The 19,479-nt window shown below is 54.4% G+C and overlaps 1 protein-coding gene and 1 pseudogene across 3 annotated transcripts in view; both read right to left on the bottom strand.

Moving 5' to 3' along the window:
• The window catches only part of LOC106731862 (zinc finger protein 251-like), an 89,105-nt gene extending 80,245 nt beyond the window's left edge, over nucleotides 1–8,860 (bottom strand). The window contains exons 1-4 of one of the 3 annotated variants that reach the window (XM_075913900.1): nucleotides 7,314–8,547; nucleotides 4,513–4,599; nucleotides 3,959–4,085; nucleotides 3,276–3,389 (exon numbers count right to left, since the gene is read on the bottom strand). In XM_075913900.1, coding sequence (XP_075770015.1) covers nucleotides 3,276–3,389; nucleotides 3,959–4,085; nucleotides 4,513–4,536 — 265 coding nt within the window. In that variant the 5' untranslated portion in view covers nucleotides 4,537–4,599; nucleotides 7,314–8,547. Of the gene's footprint in view, nucleotides 1–3,275; nucleotides 3,390–3,958; nucleotides 4,086–4,512 lie in introns of all 3 variants that reach the window. The other 2 variants (XM_075913905.1, XM_075913901.1) reach the window with 2 other exon arrangements.
• Nucleotides 1–18,535, bottom strand: part of LOC102456205 (uncharacterized) — a 36,435-nt pseudogene extending 17,900 nt beyond the window's left edge.
• Between the last annotated feature and the right edge of the window lie 944 nt (nucleotides 18,536–19,479).

Here is a 19,479-nt window from a genome sequence, read left to right on the forward strand (position 1 = left end):
AGTGACCAAATATCTGCACAGTCCAGATGGGACTGAAGAGTTCAGTCTTACAGCTCCAACTCCTCCTCCCCCTTCCCAAAATAAAACTGGAGAAGGTCTGGTATAACTCTTGATCCTTTTTTTTGTAGACATTTCTGCAGCCTTTCAACACCAGGCATCCTTTGGGTGACCAAAGGCGTTCGAATTAACCTTCTATTTCCTACATATCACAGGGAATTCAACTACATGGATTCCCATCATGATCCCTAAAGCAGTTCATAGGCAGGTCACCACAAACGGGAAAGAGAGAAATGTATATACAATGACATCACTACACCCAAGTATAATCTAAATCTTAATATTTCCTTTTGATTTGTGAATTAACCAAAAATATTGTTAGACAGCAACAAGGTATAAGTAAATAAAGGATGACTACAATTCCTATCTTTTATGGCTGGCAAATGATTATAAACTAACTATGAATTATTTGTCTGCTAAAAAATAATAGAATACCATCCATTTTACATATTTATGGATGTTTCTATACATTTTCAAATGTATTGATTTCAATTGCAACACAGAAGTACAATGATCTCTTTATATTTATCATTTCCCACATTCCTAACACTCATGGGGTCTCTCTCCTCTTTGAACTGCTAGTTTACAAAGCTCTGAGCTCCAGTTCAAATATTTCCCGCAGATGAAGTATTGATGAGTTCTCTCTCCAATGTGGATGACCTGATGACGAAGAAGAGCGCTAAATGAAACTTTATCCAGTCGAAGTACATTTGTGGTCTCCCTCCTCTGTGAACTACATGATGTTTGACAAGGCTTGCTGATCTTTTTATGAAACTTTTCCCAGTCTGAGCACTGATGGGGTCTCTCTCTTGTGTGGACTTTCTAATGTGAAACAAGAGCTGACTTCCATGTGAATTTTTTGTCATGCATCTCTCATGTATTCATTGCCTGTTGTTTAAAAATGTCAGTTCTCCACATGAAAGATTTTCCACATCTTAACATTAATCCTTTCTGTCTCTTGTGTGGATTAATTCGTGTTTATTGAGGTCTGACCTCCTTACAAACCCCACTCCACAGTCTAAGCACTTGTGGGGTCTTTCTCCAGTCTGGATTCTCTGATGTTGAATAAGTTCTGGCTTCCTTTTGAAACTTTTTCCACAGTCTAAGCACTTATAAGGGTCTCTCCCCTGTGTGGACTTTCTGATGTAAACAAGGACTGACCTCTGTGTGAAACTTTTCCCACAGATTAAGCACAGATGGGGTCTCTCTCCTGTATGGATTGCCAGAGGTTGAGTTAGGCTTGACCTATGTGTAAAACTTTTTCCACAATCAAAGCAATTATGGGGTCTCTCTCCTGTCTGAATTGACTGATAAGAAAGAAGGTTTGACCTCCCTGAGAAACATTTCCCACATTCTAAGCATTTATGGGGTCCCTCTCCTGTGTGGATTGCCTCATGATTAAGAAACTCAAATCTCCGTTTGAAACTTTTTCAACATTCCAAGCACTGATGCGGTCTCTCGGCTGTGTGGATTTTCTGATGTGACACAAGGGCAGATAGTGGCTTGAAACATTTCCCACACTCTACGCATTTGTGAGATCCCTCTCCTGTGTGGATTCCTTGATGGTAAACAAGGTCAATCCTCCGTATAAAACTTTTCCCACAATCTAAGCACTTATGGGGTCTCTCTCCTGTGTGGGTTGCCTGATGGTAAACAAGGTCGAGTCTCCTTATGAAATTTCTTCCACAGTCTAAACATTTATGGGGTCTCTTTCCCGTATGGATTGCCTGATGTGCAACAAGAGAGGTCTTCCATAAGAAAGCTTTCCCACAATATAAGCACTTATGGGGTTTCTCTCCAGTGTGGATTGTCTGATGAGAAAGAAGGTTTGACCTGACTTTAAAACTTTTCCCACATTCTAAGCATTTATGGGGTCTCTCTCCTGTGTGGACGGCCCAATGTTTAACGAGGTCTGATCTCTGTATGTAACTTTTCCCACAATCGAAGCACTTATGGGGTCTTTCTCCTGTGTGGATTTTCAGATGCACAACAAGAACTGATTTGCATTTGAAACTTTTCCCACAATCTAAGCACTTATGGGGTCTGTCTCCACGGTGAGTTGCCTGATGTCTAAGAAGGAGTGACCTCTTCAGGAAACTTTTTCCACATTCCAAGCAGTTATGGGGTCTCTTACCTGTGTGGACTACTAGATGATTAACAAGAGATGACTTTCTCTTGAAACATTTCCCACAATCTAAGCACTTATGGGGTCTTTCTTCTGTGTGGCTTGTTTCTTGTGTCATCAGGGCTGACGTCCAGTTCAAGCTGTTCCTTCCCTCAAGGCACTGAGAACCATTCTCTCCAATTTGGCTTCTCCCGCTAGTATTAAGACCAGAGCGGTTATTGATGCTTTCCCCAAGGTCCACGCACTGAAGTGATTTCTCTCGACTACCTACTGTCTGCACTTTAATAAGCTCTGGGCTCACAATAAATCCCTTCCCATAACTGAGCCATTTATGGTGTTTCTCTTCCTTGAGGTTTGGCTGCTGGGCTGTGGGATCCTTCTGTCCTTCCCCACATTTAATAGATGCATCTATTTGCTCACTTCGGTGGTCTCCCAGCAGCCTCTCCAGCCTGCGCCAAATTCCCCAGGCTTCTCCCTGTTCCAAGCACTGGGAAACATTCCCTTCAGCTCGTCCCACAAAAGTCGCCTGCGGTTCCATCTCCCCAGGAACCTCCTGCTCTTGATTCCCCTCTTCATTCTCACTCGCAGTCTCATCATCTGCTGGGAGAGAGAGAATCCAGGCAGGAGTCACTGAGTTGGGGAGAAAGAGGAACAGCATCAAGGCTATGTCTAGACTACATGGTTTACCAGAGCGGTCAACAAAGGCTTCCCTTGTCAACCGTGGCATGTCTAGACTGCCCCGCTGTGCCGGATCAGCTGATCGTTGGCACAGCGTGGCGGCCATGTTTATTTTAATGAAGCGGGAATTATTTAAATCCCTGCTTCTTTGCCTATGCCGAATAAACTATTTTACATGGCTCTGTCGACGGAGCAATGTAGTCTAGACATAGCCCAAGGGAAAACCCAACACACTGAAGTTGCACAGAAAAAGCAATTGGGTTCTCCCTCCGCTTCTCACGCAACCACTCACAGGGAAGGAAACATGGGAAGGAAACTCCAGCAGCTACCAGGACTGGTGGAAAACCGTGAGCAATGTCTGCTGACCACACCCTGCCCTGCATGGGAGGATGCCAAATGCTCTGTCAGTCCTCACCTGTACAGGTGCCTCTCAGGGTCTCTCTTTCCTTCCCGGCCTGGCGGTCGGGCACCCAGGGCTCTTCCCCTCTTTCCAGCCGGGTGATCAGCTCAGGTTTGGGAACGGGAAACCCTGCGCAGGGGGTGAAATCAGAGCAGGTCAGGGTGCAGGGAGGGTGGGGAGAGCGTCTGTCCCAAGGGACATTCCGTGAGTGGAACCTGTCCCCGGGCTCTGCTGGGGAATGTGCAACCCAAGAGGACGGGAACATGGTCACTGAGCCCCCTGGGGAGAGGCAGACGTGCGGGGAGGTGAGAGGAATTATGACGCCCTCTCTAGGAGTTCCCAGGATCTGGGCAGTCTGGGGCCCTTGCTGACACTCACAGCTCTGCAGTTACACCCCTGCCTGTTTCTAAACCTGCAGAACTCAAAAGCCGGAGGGAGGGGAACAGGGATTCTGGGTGCGAGTGAGGAACAACACAGACAGGAGGATACATGGCCCCTCCGCCTTGAAATCTAGAGGGGCCGGGTGGGGATGATTTAGCACGTCCATTAGGGTTTGACACCCTGGTCTCACTGCACAGGGTGCGGAGATGCAAGTCGCTCTCCCCCGGCAGCTGTGCCCATGGAACCCATTCCTGTCCAGGCCACCGGACACGCAGACCCCACGGCTCCTAATCCCCGAGGGGCCAGGACGCCCTTACCCAGCGAGGTCACCGCCTCGTAGTTCTCCTGCATGACGTCCCTGTAGAGGGCTCTCTGAGCGGGGCCCAGCAGCGCCCCCTGCCCCGGGGTGAAATACACAGCCACCTCCTCGAAGGTCACCCGCATCTGCAACAACAAGAGTCCCTCACCCACTGCCTGCAGCCCCAGCCACAATCCCAGTCATCATGGGGAAAAATAACTCTGGGAGGGCGGGAGAAGTAGAATCCCATCCCCAGCTTGTTTCCAGCAGCCAGGAGGCTTCAGGGGATGGGCAGAGAGATCCTCCCACTCCTCCCCCTCAGCAGACAGAGGGCAGGGCCTTCTCCCTACTATCTAGCCAGAGACTGAGGCGGAAGCCGAGCTCCGTGCTCAGGTCACAGCATTGGGAGTCTGGGACATTTTCCCAGAGCTGCCCGGGGGGGGCTGAGGCCTGAGTCAGAAATGGGGGCGCGGTCACATGCTGCTCATGGGTCTGCTCAGCTCAGAAACTCAGCAGCTTCCTCCCACCCTGTCTCCTCCCTCCCCCTGCCCAGCAGCTCCCTGACCCCCCTACCTGAGCGGGCTCCATCCCGGCCATTGCCCGGCCCCGGCCCCTAACAGACAGGCGCTCTGGAGAAAATTCTTGACGTGTCCTCTTGGCCTGTCGGGGCGATGGGGAAAGTGTCAGAAAGGGCCTGAGTTCCTGTCACCTCTTGACTCTCCCAAGCCCCAGCCCCCGCATTCACGCGCTGGGACTCTCTGGCTATTTCTACACTGCAGGAATTTGTGGGCGGAGGCAATGCAAATGAAGCGTTCATTTGCATTTCTCACCCTCTCATTTGCATACTTTCTTCCGATGCGTTTTGCAGAAGAGTTTTTTGCGCAGAAACCCGAAGTGTAGACGGGGCCATGTGGCGCCAAAAAATCCTTTTGCGCAAGAACCCTTATTCCTAAAAAAAAAAGCAGGCATACAGGATCTTATGCAAAAGGGGTTTTTGCCCCATCTACACGGTGGTTTTTTCCTGCAAAAACCTCGTCCACAGGATGGATCGGTAGAGACTATGCAAATGATGGGAAATGCTAATGAGCGCTTCATTTGCATTGCCTCTGCCGACAAATTCCTGCACTGTAGACGTAGCCTCTGGCTGTGCCCTGCTGGGGAGAAACCCAGTTAGATTGTTACCCCTCGGCCCGGCCCCTCCCGCTAGAACAAATCCTGCTTAGACCCTTTGAACCCCCCCCTCCCGCCCCGGCAGCAGCTTCTCTGAGCCCCACGCGGGGGAAAGAGCCGAATCCAAGGAGCCATTTTGGGCTGTTGCCTCCAGTCTTCTGCTATTGCAGCTTGTGCTGCACTTCACGCAGCAGTTTCTACCGCCCAGTCCCGGCAGGAACCCAACCCCCAGCTCCTTTGCAAGACCCTCCTCGGATCTCTGCGGGCGCGGCTCATGCAGCTGGATCCTGCCCGCCCTCCCCTGGACCCGGTGCCCTGCCGCCTCTGGACACCAGTGCCGACTGGTGGGACCGGATCGTCATGGAGCGGTGGGGAGACCAGCAATGGCTCCAGAACTTCAGGATGTGAAAGGACACCTCTCTGGAGCTCTGTGAGCGGCTTGCCCCTGCCCTCAGGCGACAGGACACTCATAGGAGACCCGCCACCCGCTGGCCTCAGCAGACTCCTCCACCTCCTCATCTCTCTGCCCGGTGAGGACAACGACGGGCATCTCGAGCTCGGAGTCCAGAACTGGCGGGGGTGGGGAGGAGACTGCCCGGCCCCCTCAGGATTCGGTCCAGCTCTTGTAAATAAGGGCAGGTGTCAGGTTCTGCCCCGGAGCGAGAGCTGCCCTCCCTGGCCCGGGCATATGCCTGGCGGACCTCTTTGACCTTCAGCCGCACCTGCGCCCGCGTGCGGATGTACCCCTTGTTGGCCAGGCTCTCGGCCATCCGCCCATAGACATCCGCATTCCTCCATCTGGTGCAGAGATCCCGGAGATGGGTCTCATCACCCCCAACCTCAAGAAGGGCCAGGATCTCCGCACCAGACCAGGAAGGTGCCTGTCTTTTTTGGCCCTCGGCAGGCTTCTGGGAGCTGTCTGACTGCCCCCTGGCAGCACTGGGAGGGAGCAGCAGACTGGCTCATTTTGGGGGGAAAAGCGAGGCAGGGGCAGCTGCAGGGTTGGATCAGAGCTGCCAGGACCTCCTGCGTGGCACAAACAAATTCAACTGAGGCTGCAGCTTTAAGGGCTCCGGGAGGGGGGAAGAGGGGCAGGAATAGAGTTTGGCTGAGTGTGGATAGAGCGGCCAGCAAGGCACCCTGGGAAGGGCGGGAGGCCCCTTATTTTGAAAGAACAGCTGTTGCCCTGTTGACACAGCCCCTATTCCGAAACAGCGTTGTTATTTCTAGATTGAGGTTTACAGAATGTGCAAGGATTTCGGAATAACGGAATTGCTGTGTAGGTGCGCGCGTAGTTATTTCGGGATAACGTTGCTGTGGAGACGCACCTCAAGGGAGCCACGGGCCTTCACTGACTACGGCAGCAGCTCTGGGACTCACAGACACCCTGGGAAACCCTCCCCAGCTGGGACCAACTTGTCCGCCGGTCCCCGAAAGGGACCTTTGAGCAGTGTTACTCTCCTGCCTGGCCCCGGCCCTTTCCCCAGGTCTCTCCATCACCTGTAGGCTCTGGCGCTGATGCCAGCAGAGCCTGGGGCTGGTTCCTGCCACTGCACAAACTGCCCCCGGGGCCGGTCTTAGTGGGGTATGATGAAGCGGGCACATTCTCTTAGCACGGTGTGTGCCTCAGTTTCCCCAGGGGCGACTCACGTGCCATGGGGCTGGGATCCGGATGTGAGATTGTTGTGGGCAGCTCCCAGAGGACGGGTGTGACCACAAAGCGGTTGCCTGGGCACAGAAAATGGGCAACACGCTGCCCCCGGCTAGGGTTGCCCAGAGCCCATCTTCTGCAACGAGCCGGCCCAAGGGGTTGGGGAACAAAGGCAGAGGGGAGGCCTCAGGCCAGGTGATCGGTTTGCTCAGGAAGCAGACAAAGCACGTTAACAGGGGCAATGACAGGCAGGGAGCGGGTGAGTCTTCTGGTTTTTTGGGACTCAGCAGGGGGAGCCCAGGACTGGGAAGGCCCCAAGCAGGACGGGGCGGAATGGGCCTGATTTCAGTGCTGAGAAGATCTGTTCTGCGCTGTCTTCCCCAGCCACCTCCTCTGCCTTCTGTTTTCCCAGCCGGCCCAGAGTCACCCCAGCGCTGCCAAGGTGGGAGCCTGGCCCCTGGGAGGGGCGTGGGAGGCTTCCCCGTGGGTCCCAACCACATTGACTCCCTGCCATGGGGAGAGGGAGCCCCAAGGGGACACCCCCCCCACTCACGTTTTGCCTGGCTCCATTCAGAGCGGGCCCAGGGCACCGCACCTGGGACTCTGTGGCCCAGGCCTGTCGGACACCCCCGTGTCCTGTCCAAGCGCCGGTTGCCTCCGCTAGCAGGTGAATGGAAAAGGAGGGACCATGTCAGGTGTCACGGAGGTGTGGGGGAGTCACTGACCCCTGCACCCCCATCCTCACCAGACGTGCCCCTCAGGCAGCAGGGCTATTGGTTCGCAGCAGAGCACAGACGTGTTAGCACAGGAAGCAGGAGCCGTCAGCACCATCCATGTTGGGGAGAAGTGGGCTCAGAGCCAGGGCCTGCCCCGTATCCTAAGCCAGCTGAGGCCCCCCACACACACACACTCAGCAACCAGGCCCAGTCCTGCAGGCAGCCCCGCCTCCTCCTTTGTCCAGCTTCCCTGCCAAAAAAGTGTCACCTGGTTGCCCCCCCACCTAGGCTCAGGTTACAAGAGAGCCTGAGCCAATGTGTAGGTGCCTCCTTGCCACCTGGGGCAGCCTCCCGGCAGTGAGAGTCACACCCAACACTCCCATCCCCAGCCGAGCACCGGGGCAGTGCCCAGGGAAACTGAGGCACGTGCGCAGAATGCGAGCAGCACAGGACAGAAAAAAATCACACGCAAGAGAACAAAGCAAACAGAGGGAGGGCAAACCCCCCCCCCCGGCGGTCACAGCAGGGGACACATCCCAGGAAGGGTGGGACCCCCAGAAACAGGCCCCACTGCCTCTTTCTGATTGTGGGTGCTGCGCTCCCCATCTCTGTCCCCTCCCTTTTCACTTCTGGGCCCTTCGGGCATCTGAGGAAGTGACTTGTACCCCAGGAGCGCTTATGCCCGAATAAACTCCTGAGTTTTTCAAGCGCCACTGAGAAGAGGGGAGGGGGGGGGCGAGGTGCCCTCTAACCTGCAGGGCTGCGCAGAGGCCTCTTCAGCCCCACACAGGGGCTCAGGGCGGTGGCAAGGAGAGTTCCCTGCCCCTAAGCCCCAGACCCGCCATGGGGGGGAGAGGCGCCTCTGCCCCAGCCCCGAGTCCCCCAGGGATGACTCAGTGCAACCCTGGAAATGTGACACCCCCTCCCCCGCACGCTGCTGCCTCTGTATCAGAAGCAGCAGTGCAGGATGGGGGGGGGGGGTTGCAGGCAGGAGCCCCCCCCTCCCCCGTGTCATTGTTGGACCCGCTGAACATTTCACTGGCTTCATGGTAACCCAAATCAGCCCATTTTAATCTCCCTAGTGCCCCCTCCCCCGTCCCAAGAGGGCGCTGCTGGGGGGGGGGTGAGCAGATCGCGCTGATCAGCAGCCTCCCCCCCCCGGGCGGCTCGGAGCCGGGAGCACAAAGCAGTAGCTGGGGGGGGGCATAATGTGACCCCAGCTCCTCCCCCCCCCCGCAGGTGTGGGCCCCCCCGCCCAGGCTGGGGGCGGGCGGCAGCTGCCCCGGGACGGGCGGGGACTCGCAGCCAGCTCCGCCGGGAGCAGCCCGGGGCCAACCCCTCCCCCTGCAGCCCGGGGGCACCGGGGCGCCGCTCCCGGGGGGTCTCTCTTACCTGCCCCCCAAGCGCTGCCCGCCCTGGGGCAGGGCCTGGCCGGGCTGGGGGCGCTGCCCGGGGAGAGGCTCCTGGGGAGGGAGCAGCGGGACTGGCCCGGCCGGGGGAGTCTCTCTCGCCTGCTCCCCAAGCGCTGCCCGCAGCCTCTTCCTTCCTGCTGCCGGGCCTGACCCGCGATCGCTTCCCCCAGCTGCTCCTCCTCCTCGCCTGCTGCTGCTGGGTCCTAGCGAGGCCCCCCTCGCCCTGCGCTTCCCCTCCCTGCCTGTGTCGGGCTCACAGACGCCTCCCGGCCCAGGGCTCCTCACCACTAAATGTTTGGTGGCCTCAGAGGGCGGCCAGCACCTCCCGCTGGGGCCCGCTTGGACCCTTCTCCTCAATTCCCTGGAGGGGAAAGGACTCAACATGCCCAGAACTGGTCCCTCTATTGCGGGTAAATTCCCTGGCTTCCCACTCCCCTGAGTGCCCCATAATCCCTGGAGACAAACCGGGCTGCAGCCCAGGTGAGGTTTTAGCAGGGGCCACCCAACCAGTCAATCCGGATCTACTGGTGGATCTTGGAGCCTCCCACAGGTGATCCTGACTGGTTTGCCCAAGAGGTTTTCAAGCCCAGCTCTTCAGCTGCCCCTCCCCAGACTGCTGGGCATCTCCTGCCCTTTGCCTGGGAGCTGTCCCCGCTGGAGCGTCGGCTTTCTGGGCAGGGGGGGGAGAAGAGGGGTGCCCCCCTCTCCCAACCTGTATCCTATCTCTGCAGAGCAGACAGGGGGCACAGCAGGACTTGGGGTGGAGTTTGCTGGCTGCTTTTGGGAGTGGTGCAGGGCCAGGACAAGGGGTGAGCCTGCCTAGCCCCACGCCACCACCACCCAGAAGCCACTGGAGATAAGCAGGGCCCAGCTGATGCCCACATACCAAAACGCTACCCCAGCCATGGACTCCCTTCTGCATCCAAAGCCCCTGCCCTGTCCCTGAGCACCCTGCATCCAAATGCCCCTCCCCCCCAGAGCCGGCACCTACAACCCCCTCCAAAAAGCCTGTCCCAAGCTCAGCTGCCTGCCTCTCTCACACTCCAAATTCCTTAATCCAAGACCAGAGCCGGCACCCCAACCCCCTGCTTGGTGAAAGTGAGGGAGGAAGGGAGGATGGAATGAGTAGAGGCGGGGCCTTGGAGAAGGGACAGGAAGGAGGCAGAGTCAGGATATTTGGGTTTCAGGTAGATCTTGGATTGCACTTCAATTCAAAAAGTGATCTCGTGCTTTAAAAGACTGGAGACATCTGCCTGAACACATCTGAGAGTCCTCAAGTTCCCCAGGGCTCCTGGACCTTTTACTGACACAGACTGCTAAGACCACCTCCTGGTGTGTCCCACGCCTTGGGAGACTATCTGGGAATGAGAGACTTCGGCCCCGAAGAGGGAAATCCCACTGCTTACAATCAGCCCATTGATTGCCCCTGCTGTAAAGCCACCCAGCCTTGGCCTCCATCCCAGATAAACACGATGGCTGTGTCTACACTGGCCAGTTATTCCTGAAAATCAGCCGCTTTTCCGGAATAACTTGCCAGCTGTCTACACTGGCCCCTTGAATTTCTGGAAAAGCACTGACGATCTAATGTAAAATCATCAGTGCTTTTCCGGAAAAACTATGTTGCTCCCATTCGGGCAAAAGTCTTTTTCCGGAACACTGTTCCAGAAAAGGGCCAGTGTAGACAGCACAGTAGTGTTTTCCGCAAAAAAGCCCCAATCGTGAAAATGACGATTGGGGCTTTTTTACGGAAAAGCGCGTCTAGATTGACCACGGACGCTTTTCCGGAAAAAGTTCTTTTCCGGAAAAGCATCCTGCCAATGTAGACGCGCTTTTTCCGGAAATACTTTTAATGGAAAACTGTTCCGTTTTAAGCATTTCTGGAAAAGGGTGCCAGTGTAGACGTAGCCTGAGACACTGCTTTTCTGCCCAACTACCTCTCCTTATGCATCGAACTGGAAGCATTTCAGAAAACTCTACCATGGATGCTCTGTGACTCATGAGGGAAGACTGAAAGAATTGGGCTTGTTTAGTTTAGGAAAGAGAAGATTGAGAGGGGACATGAGAGCAGTTTTCAAATATCTAAAAGGGTGTTACATGAAGGAGGGAGAAAAATTGTTCTCCTTGGCCTCTGAGGATAGGACAAGGAGCAAGGGGCTTAAACTGCAGCGAGGGAGGTATTGGTTGGACATTAGGAAAAACTTCCTTTCTGTCCGGTGGTGAAACACTGGAATAAATTGCCTAGGGGGGTTGTGGAATCTCCATCCCTGGAGATATTTAAGAGCAAGTTAGACAGACACCTGTCAGGGATTATCTAGATGGTGGTTGGTCCTGCTGTGAGGGCAGGCGACTGGACTTGATGACCTCTTGAGGACCATTCCAGTTCTAACATTCTATGATTCTACATTATCTTACACTAGCTGCCTAATTTTCGTCTCCAGGGTCTGTCTCCTATCATTCCCCATGTCTTTGGTACCTACATACAACATGACCACCAAACTCCTTCCCTGCACTACACATAAGTCTGTCTAGATGTCTTCTGAGATCTGCAAGCTCTGCAACAGGCCGAGAAGTCACCATGTGGTTCTACCTCAGCTATGTTCCTAATGATCGAATTCTCAATGACAAATACTTGTCTCTTCCAAAAACTGGAGTTCCCTTACCCCGAGAGATATCCTCCATGCGAAAGGAGACCACCATGTCATCTGGAAGGAGAGTTTTCACTCTGAAATCATTTCCCTCTCCTCCAGTTGGAAGTTCTCCTTCCTTGAGGAGAATGAATTTTTTAAAATCACAATTAATTTTTTTAAGTTAATTGCGCAAGTTAATGGTGATTAATCAACAGCACTAGTATCTTCTTCCAATTTTTTAACAATATGGCTACGTCTACACTGGCATGATTTTCCGGAAATGCTTTTAACAGAAAAGTTTTCAGTTAAAAGTATTTTCGGAAAAAGCGCGTCTAGATTGGCAGGATGCTTTTCCGGAAAAGCACTTTTTGTGGAAAAGCGTCCGTGCCAATCTAGACGCGCTTTTCCACAAAAAAGCCCCGATCGTCATTTTCACGATCGGGGCTTTTTTGTAGAAAAGAAATCTGTGCTGTCTACACTGGCCCTTTTCCGGAACAGTTTTCCGGAAAAAGACTTTTACCCAAACGGGAGCAGCATAGTTTTTCCGGAAAAGCACTGATGAATTTACATTAGATCATCAGTGCTTTTCCGGAAATTCAAGGGGCCAGTGTAGAGAGCTGGCAAATTATTCCGGAAAAGTGGCTGATTTTCCGGAATAAGTGGCCAGTGTAGACACAGCCCATGACTTCACATTTCAAAGTTCTAGACTATATAAATGTGGAACACCAGAAACACCCCTACCTACTCTGCTTTTAAAGGTTAAATCTGGATCAGTTAAACTGGAAGTAACACTTCTCAATCATGTGTCACAGAAGTCTAGATCCTATGTGAATTCTCTCACATTTAATGAAGTGTGATCTCTGTGTGCAACTTTAGCCACAATACAAGCACATTCACGGAGTCCCACTCGAGTGTGGACTGACTGATGCTGAAAACAGCATGATCAACGAATGAAACTTTTCTCACAGTCCGGTCACACATGGGGTAACTCTCCTGTGTGAATTACTTGATGTTTAACAAGGGCTGACCTCCATAGGAAATTTTTCCCACAGTCTAAGCGCTTACGGGGTCTCTCTCCTGTATGGATTGCCTGATGGCCAGTAAGGTCATGTCTCCATTTAAAGCTTTTTCCGCACTCTATGCACTGATGAGGTCTCTCTCCTGTGTGGATTCTCTGATGTGAAACAAGGCCTGATTTCCATTTGAAGCTTTTCCCACAATCTAAGCAATTATGGGTTTTTGCTCCTGTGTGGACTGCCTGGTGATTAACAAGGTCGGGCCTCCGTATAAAACTTTCTCCACAGTCTACACACTGATGGGGTCTTTCTCCTGTGTGAATTCTCTGATGTGAAACAAGGGCTGACCTCCATTTGAAACTTTTATCACAATCTAAGCACTTATGGGGTGAACCTCCTGTGTGGATTGCCTGATGTGAAACTAGGGTTGACCTCCATATGAAACTTTTTCCACAGTCTAAGCAATTTTGGGGTTTCTCTTCAACTTGATCTGCCTGATGGTTAACAAGTTGAGACTGCTGTATAAAATTCTTTTCGCAGTCCAAGCATTTATGAGGTCTCTCTCCGGTGTGTATTGCCTGATGCAAATCAAGGGCTGACCTCTTTATGAAACTTTTCCCACAGATTAAGCACTTATGGGGTTTCTCTCCTGTGTGGATTGCCTGATGTTTAACAAGCTCTGACCTCTGTATGAAACTTTTTCCACAGTCTAAACACTTATGTGGTCTCTCTCCTGTGTGGATTCTCTGATGTCTAAAAAGGGCTGACTTCCATTTGAAACTTTTCTCACAGTCTAAACACTTGTGAGGTCTCTCTCCTTTGTGGATAGGCTGATGTTTAACAAGGTCAGACTTCCATATAAAACTCTTTCCACAGTCTAAGCACTTGTGTGGTGTGTTTCCTGTGTGGATTGCCTGATGAAAAACAAGGTGGGATCTCCCTTTAAAACTTTTTCCACAATCTAAGCACTTATGGGATCTCTCTCCTGTGTGGATTTTCTGATGTGCGACAAGCACGGACTTCCATTTAAAACTTTTTCCACAGTCTAGGCACTTATGGGGTCTCTCTCCTCTGTGGACGGCCTGATGACTAACAAGGTCGTGCCTCCGTATAAAACTTTTTCCACAGTCTGAGCACTTATGGGGTCTCTCTCCCGTGTGGATTCTCTGATGTGAAACAAGGGATGACTTCCATTTGAAACTTTTATCACAGACGAAGCACAGATGGGGTCTGTCTCCCATGTGGACTTTCTGATGGGAAACAAGGGCAGACCTCCATAGGAAACATTTTCCACAGTCTAAGCATTTATAAGGTCTCTCTCCTATATGGGTTGTCTCAGGTATACTCCAGGGTATCTTGCAATTCAAGCAGTTCCCTTCCTCAAGGCACTCATACCCTTTCTCACCCATTTGGCTTCTCTCATGAGTATTAAGATCTGAGCTGTTATTCACACTTTCTCCACAATCCAAACATTGAAGGGGTTTCTCTCCAGCACCTACTGTCTGCACTGTAATAAGCTCAGGGCTCACAATAAATTCCTTCCCATAACTGAGCCATTCCTGGTGTTTCTCTTCCTTGGGGTTTGTCTGCTGGGCTGAGGGATCCTTGTGTCCTTCCCCACATTTAACAGATTTGTCCATTTGCTCACTTTGATGGTGCCCCAGCAGCCTCTCCGGCCTGGGCCAGTTTCCCCAGGTTTCTCCCAGTCCCAAGCACTGGGAAACATTCCCTTCAGCTCTTCCCACAAAGGTTGCCTGCGGTTCCATCTCCCCAGGAATTTCCTGCTGATTCCCCTCTTCATTCTCAGTGGCTTTCCCATCGCCTGCTGGGAGAGAGACAATCCCGGGAGGAGTCATTGAGCTGGGGAGAAAAAGCGGCAGCACCAAGAGAAAACCCAACACACTGAAGTTGCACAAAACGAGCAATTGGATTGTCCCTCCGCTTCCCACACAACCATTCACACGGAAAGAAACATGGGAAGGAAATTCCTGTCTGCTGCTACACCCTGCCCTGCATGAGAGAAGGAAGAAGCGAAGGCTACGACCGATACCGAACTGGGGGGTGGTTCTCAAGTTTTTCCTTAATTTGCCAAATGCTGTGTCAATCCTCACCTGTGCAGGTGCCTCTTGGGATCTCTCTTTCCTCCCTGGCCTGGCGGTCGGGCACCCAGGGCTCTTCCCCTCGTTCCAGCCGGGCGATCAGCTCAGGTTTGGGAACGGGAAACCCTGCACAGGGGGTGAAATCAGAGCAGATCAGGGTGCAGGGAGGGTGGGGAGAGCAGCTGTCCCAAAGGACATTCCGTGCGTGGAACCTGTCCCCGGGCTCTGCTGGGGAATGTGCAACCCAAGAGGACGGGAACATGGTCACTGAGCCACCTGGGGGGAGGCAGGCGTGTGGGGAGGTGAGAGGAATTGTGTGGAGGATCCGGGCAGTCTGGGGCCTTTGTTGACACTCACAGCTCTGCAGTCAAACCCCTGCCTATTTCTAAACCTGCAGAGCCCAGAGCCCTCCACGGCTGGAGCACTTCCCAGGAGGGAGGGGAACAGGGATTCTGGATGAGAGTGAGAAACAACCCAGACAGGAGGACACATGGCCCCCTCCACCTTGAAATCTAGAGGGGCCGGGTGGGGATGATTTAGCACGTCCATTAGGGTTTGACACCCTGGTCTCACTGCACAGGGTACGGAGATGCAAGTCGCTCTCCCCCGGCAGCTGTGCCCATGGAACCCATTCCTGTCCAGGCCACCTGAGCAGGGAAGAACCTGACCCGTGTCGGACACGCAGACCCCACGGCTCCTAATCCCCGAGGGGCCGGGACGCTCTTACCCAGCGAGGTCACCGCCTCGTAGTTCTCCTGCATGACGTCCCTGTAGAGGGCTCTCTGAGCGGGGCCCAGCAGCGCCCCCTGCCCCGGGGTGAAATACACAGCCACCTCCTCGAAGGTCACCCGCATCTGCAACAACAAGAGTCCCTCACCCACTGCCTGTGGCCTCAGACACAATCCCAGTCGTTTCGGGGAAAAACCTCTGACGCTCTGGGTGGTTAAAGTAGAATCCCACCCCCAGCCTGTTTAGAGCAGCCAGGAGGCTTCAGGGGATGTGCAGAGAGATCCCCCTCCCCCTCAGCAGACAGAGGGCAGGGCCTTCTCCCTGGCCACACACCTGCTAGCCAGAGGCTGAGGCGGAAGCTGAGCTCTGAGCCACAGGCAGGGACAGGAAACACGGCAGCTTCCCATAGGCTGTGTCTACATTGGCAAGATTTTGCGCAAAATCTTGCCGCCTGTCTGCACTGGCCGCGAGTTCTTGCGCAAGAACACTGACGTTCTAATGTACGAAATCAGGGCTTCTTGCGCAAATGTTCTGACGCTCCCGTTCAGGGATAAGCCCTTTTGTGGAAGTATTGTTGCGCAAGATGCCCGTGCAGACAGGCAACGTTAATTTCTTGCGCAAGAAAGCCCGATGGCTAAAATGGCCATCGGAGCTTCCTTGCGCAAGAGAGCGTCTACACGGGCACGGATGCTTTTGCACAAAAGCACATGCCAGTGTAGACGCTCTCTTGTGCGAATACTTTTAACAGAAAAACTCTTCCCTTAAAAGTATTTGCGCAAAATCATGCCAGTGTAGATGTAGCCTTTGTGTTTCCCAGCAACCTCTGGCTGGGGGCTCAGGTCCCAGCATTGGGAGTCTGGGCCATTTTCAGAGCCCTGCCCAGAGGGGTCTGGGTTAGAAATGGGGGCGTGGTCACACCCTGCCCATGGGCCTGCTCAGAAACTCAGCAGCTTCATCCCACCCTGTCTCATCCCTCCCCTGCCCAGCAGCTCCCTGAACCCCCTACCTGAGCGGGCTCCATCCCGGCCATTGCCCGGCCCCTGGCAGACAGGTGCTCTGCCTGTCGGGCAAGAGGGGCGATGGGGGAGGTGTCAGAAGGGGCCTGAGTCCCTGTCGCCCCCCGAGTCTCCCCAGGCCCTGCCCCTGCAGACACGCGCTGGGACTCTCTGGCTCTGCCCTGTGGGAAGAAACCCAGTGAGCTTGTTACACCCCCGGCCTGGCCCCTCCCGCCAGAACAAAACCCACCGAGCCCCTTTGAACTCCCCCGCAGCAGCATCTCTGAGCTCTGCGCTGGGGAAAGAGCAGACTTGAAGGAGCCATTTTGGGCTGTGGCTCCCCAGTGTCGTGTCACCCGCGCTAGTGCCCTCTCCCCCAGCCCAGTAGCTTGGTGCTTGGTGGCTTTTCCTCTCTCAGCTCCTCCTTGGGTCCCCGCAGAGTCAGGCTGCCCAGGGGCTGCAGGGACGGAGCCGGGCAGGGCTGGGAGCTTCCCACCCTCATTTGTTGCTCCTGCTGCCATTTGTAGCCTCGTGGGCTAATTTGCCCTGGTATTTAGTGTGACAGCAGCCCAGCTTCATTATAGTCACTGCTACATTTTATTTTACTGTCTTGGATTCAGCAGCCATGCAAGTCACCTATGGTCTGTGTTTGCGGAAATAGAGATGCACATTACCTGCCACACAAAGTTGGGGTATTTGGGACTATGCTAAAGTATAAATGAACCTTTTTACTATGCATTTTAGCCAGGTGTGTCTGTCTGTCGGCAAGGCCGTTTGTTCAAGACGTCCTCCTACACCGTAAGAGCGAGGACCGCCAATTTGCTAGGCCACTTCCTCTTCTTCTAATGCATGGTCAGGGTTTGGTTGTGCCAGGACAACAGGATGCGGGAGCAATTTGATTGTTTCACAAGAAGGCGCAGGGATGGAGAGGGCCGCTCTGCAGTGTTCCCTCTGGTTGCACCCATGTGAGGAATGAATTTTGTTCTGCGCACCAAGGTGCAGGGGAGGAAGGACCCACACAGCCATGCTGGTGCACAGAACAAAATGTGTTCCACATACGCAGGGTGTGTAGCAGGGATGGGACCAAAGTGTGGGACAGGACTCCACATTGGGGCAGAGATGAGAGTTCTATTTGGGGGGGGGCGAGCTCTGGCGTGGGGCTCGGGAAAAGGGGTTCTGGGTGCAGGCTGCTCCATAGGAGAGAGAACAGACAACCCCCACCCGCTCTCACCACATCAGCTTGGGGCCAGGTGAGAAGCACCTGTTGGGGGGCGCGGCAGCAGGCACAGCCAGGGAAAGGGGGCTGGAGGGGGGAAGACAGAGTACATAGCTATCCCTTTCTCCATTCCTGCCCCCTGGAGTTAGAGCTGTCCTGGCCCCTTTGCTGCCCCCCGGTGGTTATTCTGTAGTACAACAGTCCCTCTTACCAGAGCCCTCCTTTCATGGGGTACGCTCCAAAGGCTCAGACACAAAAAGGTAAGAAAAGAAAAACTTTCCAACCCCTCCCCAACCCTGGGCCCATGGGCTTGCACTTGCTCTGGAGCGGCTCCTCTAACCTGGCCCCAAGCTGCTGCAGGTGGGAGAGGGCTGCCTGTCTCTCTCCCTAGGGCAGCCTGTATACCAAACCCCTCCTCCCCAGCCCCACCCCGAGGCCTGGACCCCCAACTAGAGCTCTCACCTCTGCCCCAATATGCTGCACCCTGCGAATGTGAAATGAATTTTGTTCTGGGCACCAGCCTGGATGTGGGGGACCCTCCTCCCCTGCACCTTGGTGCGCAGAACAAAATTCATTCCTCACATGGGCACAACCCGGGCGGAGACTCGCAGCCAGCTCCGCCGGGAGCAGCCCGGGGCCAACCCCTCCCCCTGCAGCCCGGGGGCACCGGGGCGCCGCTCCCGGGGGGTCTCTCTTACCTGCCCCCCAAGCGCTGCCCGCCCTGGGGCAGGGGCTGGGCCGGGCAGGGCCGGGCCGGGCTGGGGGCGCTGCCCGGGGAGAGGCTCCTGGGGAGGGAGCAGCGGGACTGGCCCGGCCGGAGAGTCCCCCTCCCGGCTGCAGCCCGGGCTCCGGGGCCCCGCAGCAGCCCCCGCCGGGGCTCGGGGATCCGGCCCGGAGCCTGGCCCCAGAGTCCCCGCGAGCAGCGGCGGCGAGTCGCTTCCTGCGGCCGAGCCGGAGCCAGCGATCGCTCCCCCCGCGCCTGCTGCTGCTGCTGCTGCTGCTGGGTCCTAGCGAGGCACCCGCCATCCGCGCTGCGCTGCGCCCCTGGGCCTGGCTCTGCCCCGCTCACAGACCCCTCGGGAGCAGCCCTCCCTCCTTTCCCTAGAGACCTGCCTGACTTGGAGGACTGCCCCTCCCCCTCCTCTGTGGGGCAGAAGCCTCCTCAGGCAGCAAAGATTCCTAGGGGCCTCGCACCCCAATCTTGCCACCACTTTGTCATGGGGCTAAGGTGTCCCCACTCCCGGGTGCTTCTTTCCACTCCTAGCACTTCCCTGAGCTCTCCCCTGCTGGTTGCACACACTTCACGATCCAGCCGATGTAGTAAAGAGCAACTAATGAAAAAATAGGGAAAAAATAGGAAGGCACAGGCCAAGGTAGGTGAAGGACTTACGATCACAAGTCCAGTGGGACTGTGCTGCGGCCGGATGACTGTGTACCAGTTCGTAACCAGATGCCGGGGTGTAATAAAATACAGGACAAGTGACAGTTGAGTCCTACATTCTAGTTGCTCACAACAATCCCAAACTGCCTGTTTACACCAACCTCACCCGGGAGGGTTGTAGAGAGCAGGGCCTAGAGACCAGCTAAATTGCACTCAGAGCAGTCAGGGACCCTGGGAGGCACAGATCATCCTCCTCTGAGGAGACTAAAAGAATTGAAAAATGGTTCTAGTCCCTTAAACTGACTACAGAGGGAAACAGAGTGCAGCAAACCCAAACCAAAAAGGGTGCCTCTGCACAGCACCCGAAACTCAAAATAAGTTACACACTTTGTGCTACGCAAACTGCATATCTTATTTTGAATGTGCTTATTTTGAAATGTGGCGCATCTACTCAGCACCAAATTTCGAAATAATGCAGTATTTCATCCCATAATCCTTGTGCTACGAGTTTTACAGGGATGGTGAAAT

The sequence above is a fragment of the Pelodiscus sinensis genome, chromosome 32 (genome assembly GCF_049634645.1).
Source record: "Pelodiscus sinensis isolate JC-2024 chromosome 32, ASM4963464v1, whole genome shotgun sequence".
Taxonomy (NCBI): domain Eukaryota; kingdom Metazoa; phylum Chordata; order Testudines; family Trionychidae; genus Pelodiscus; species Pelodiscus sinensis.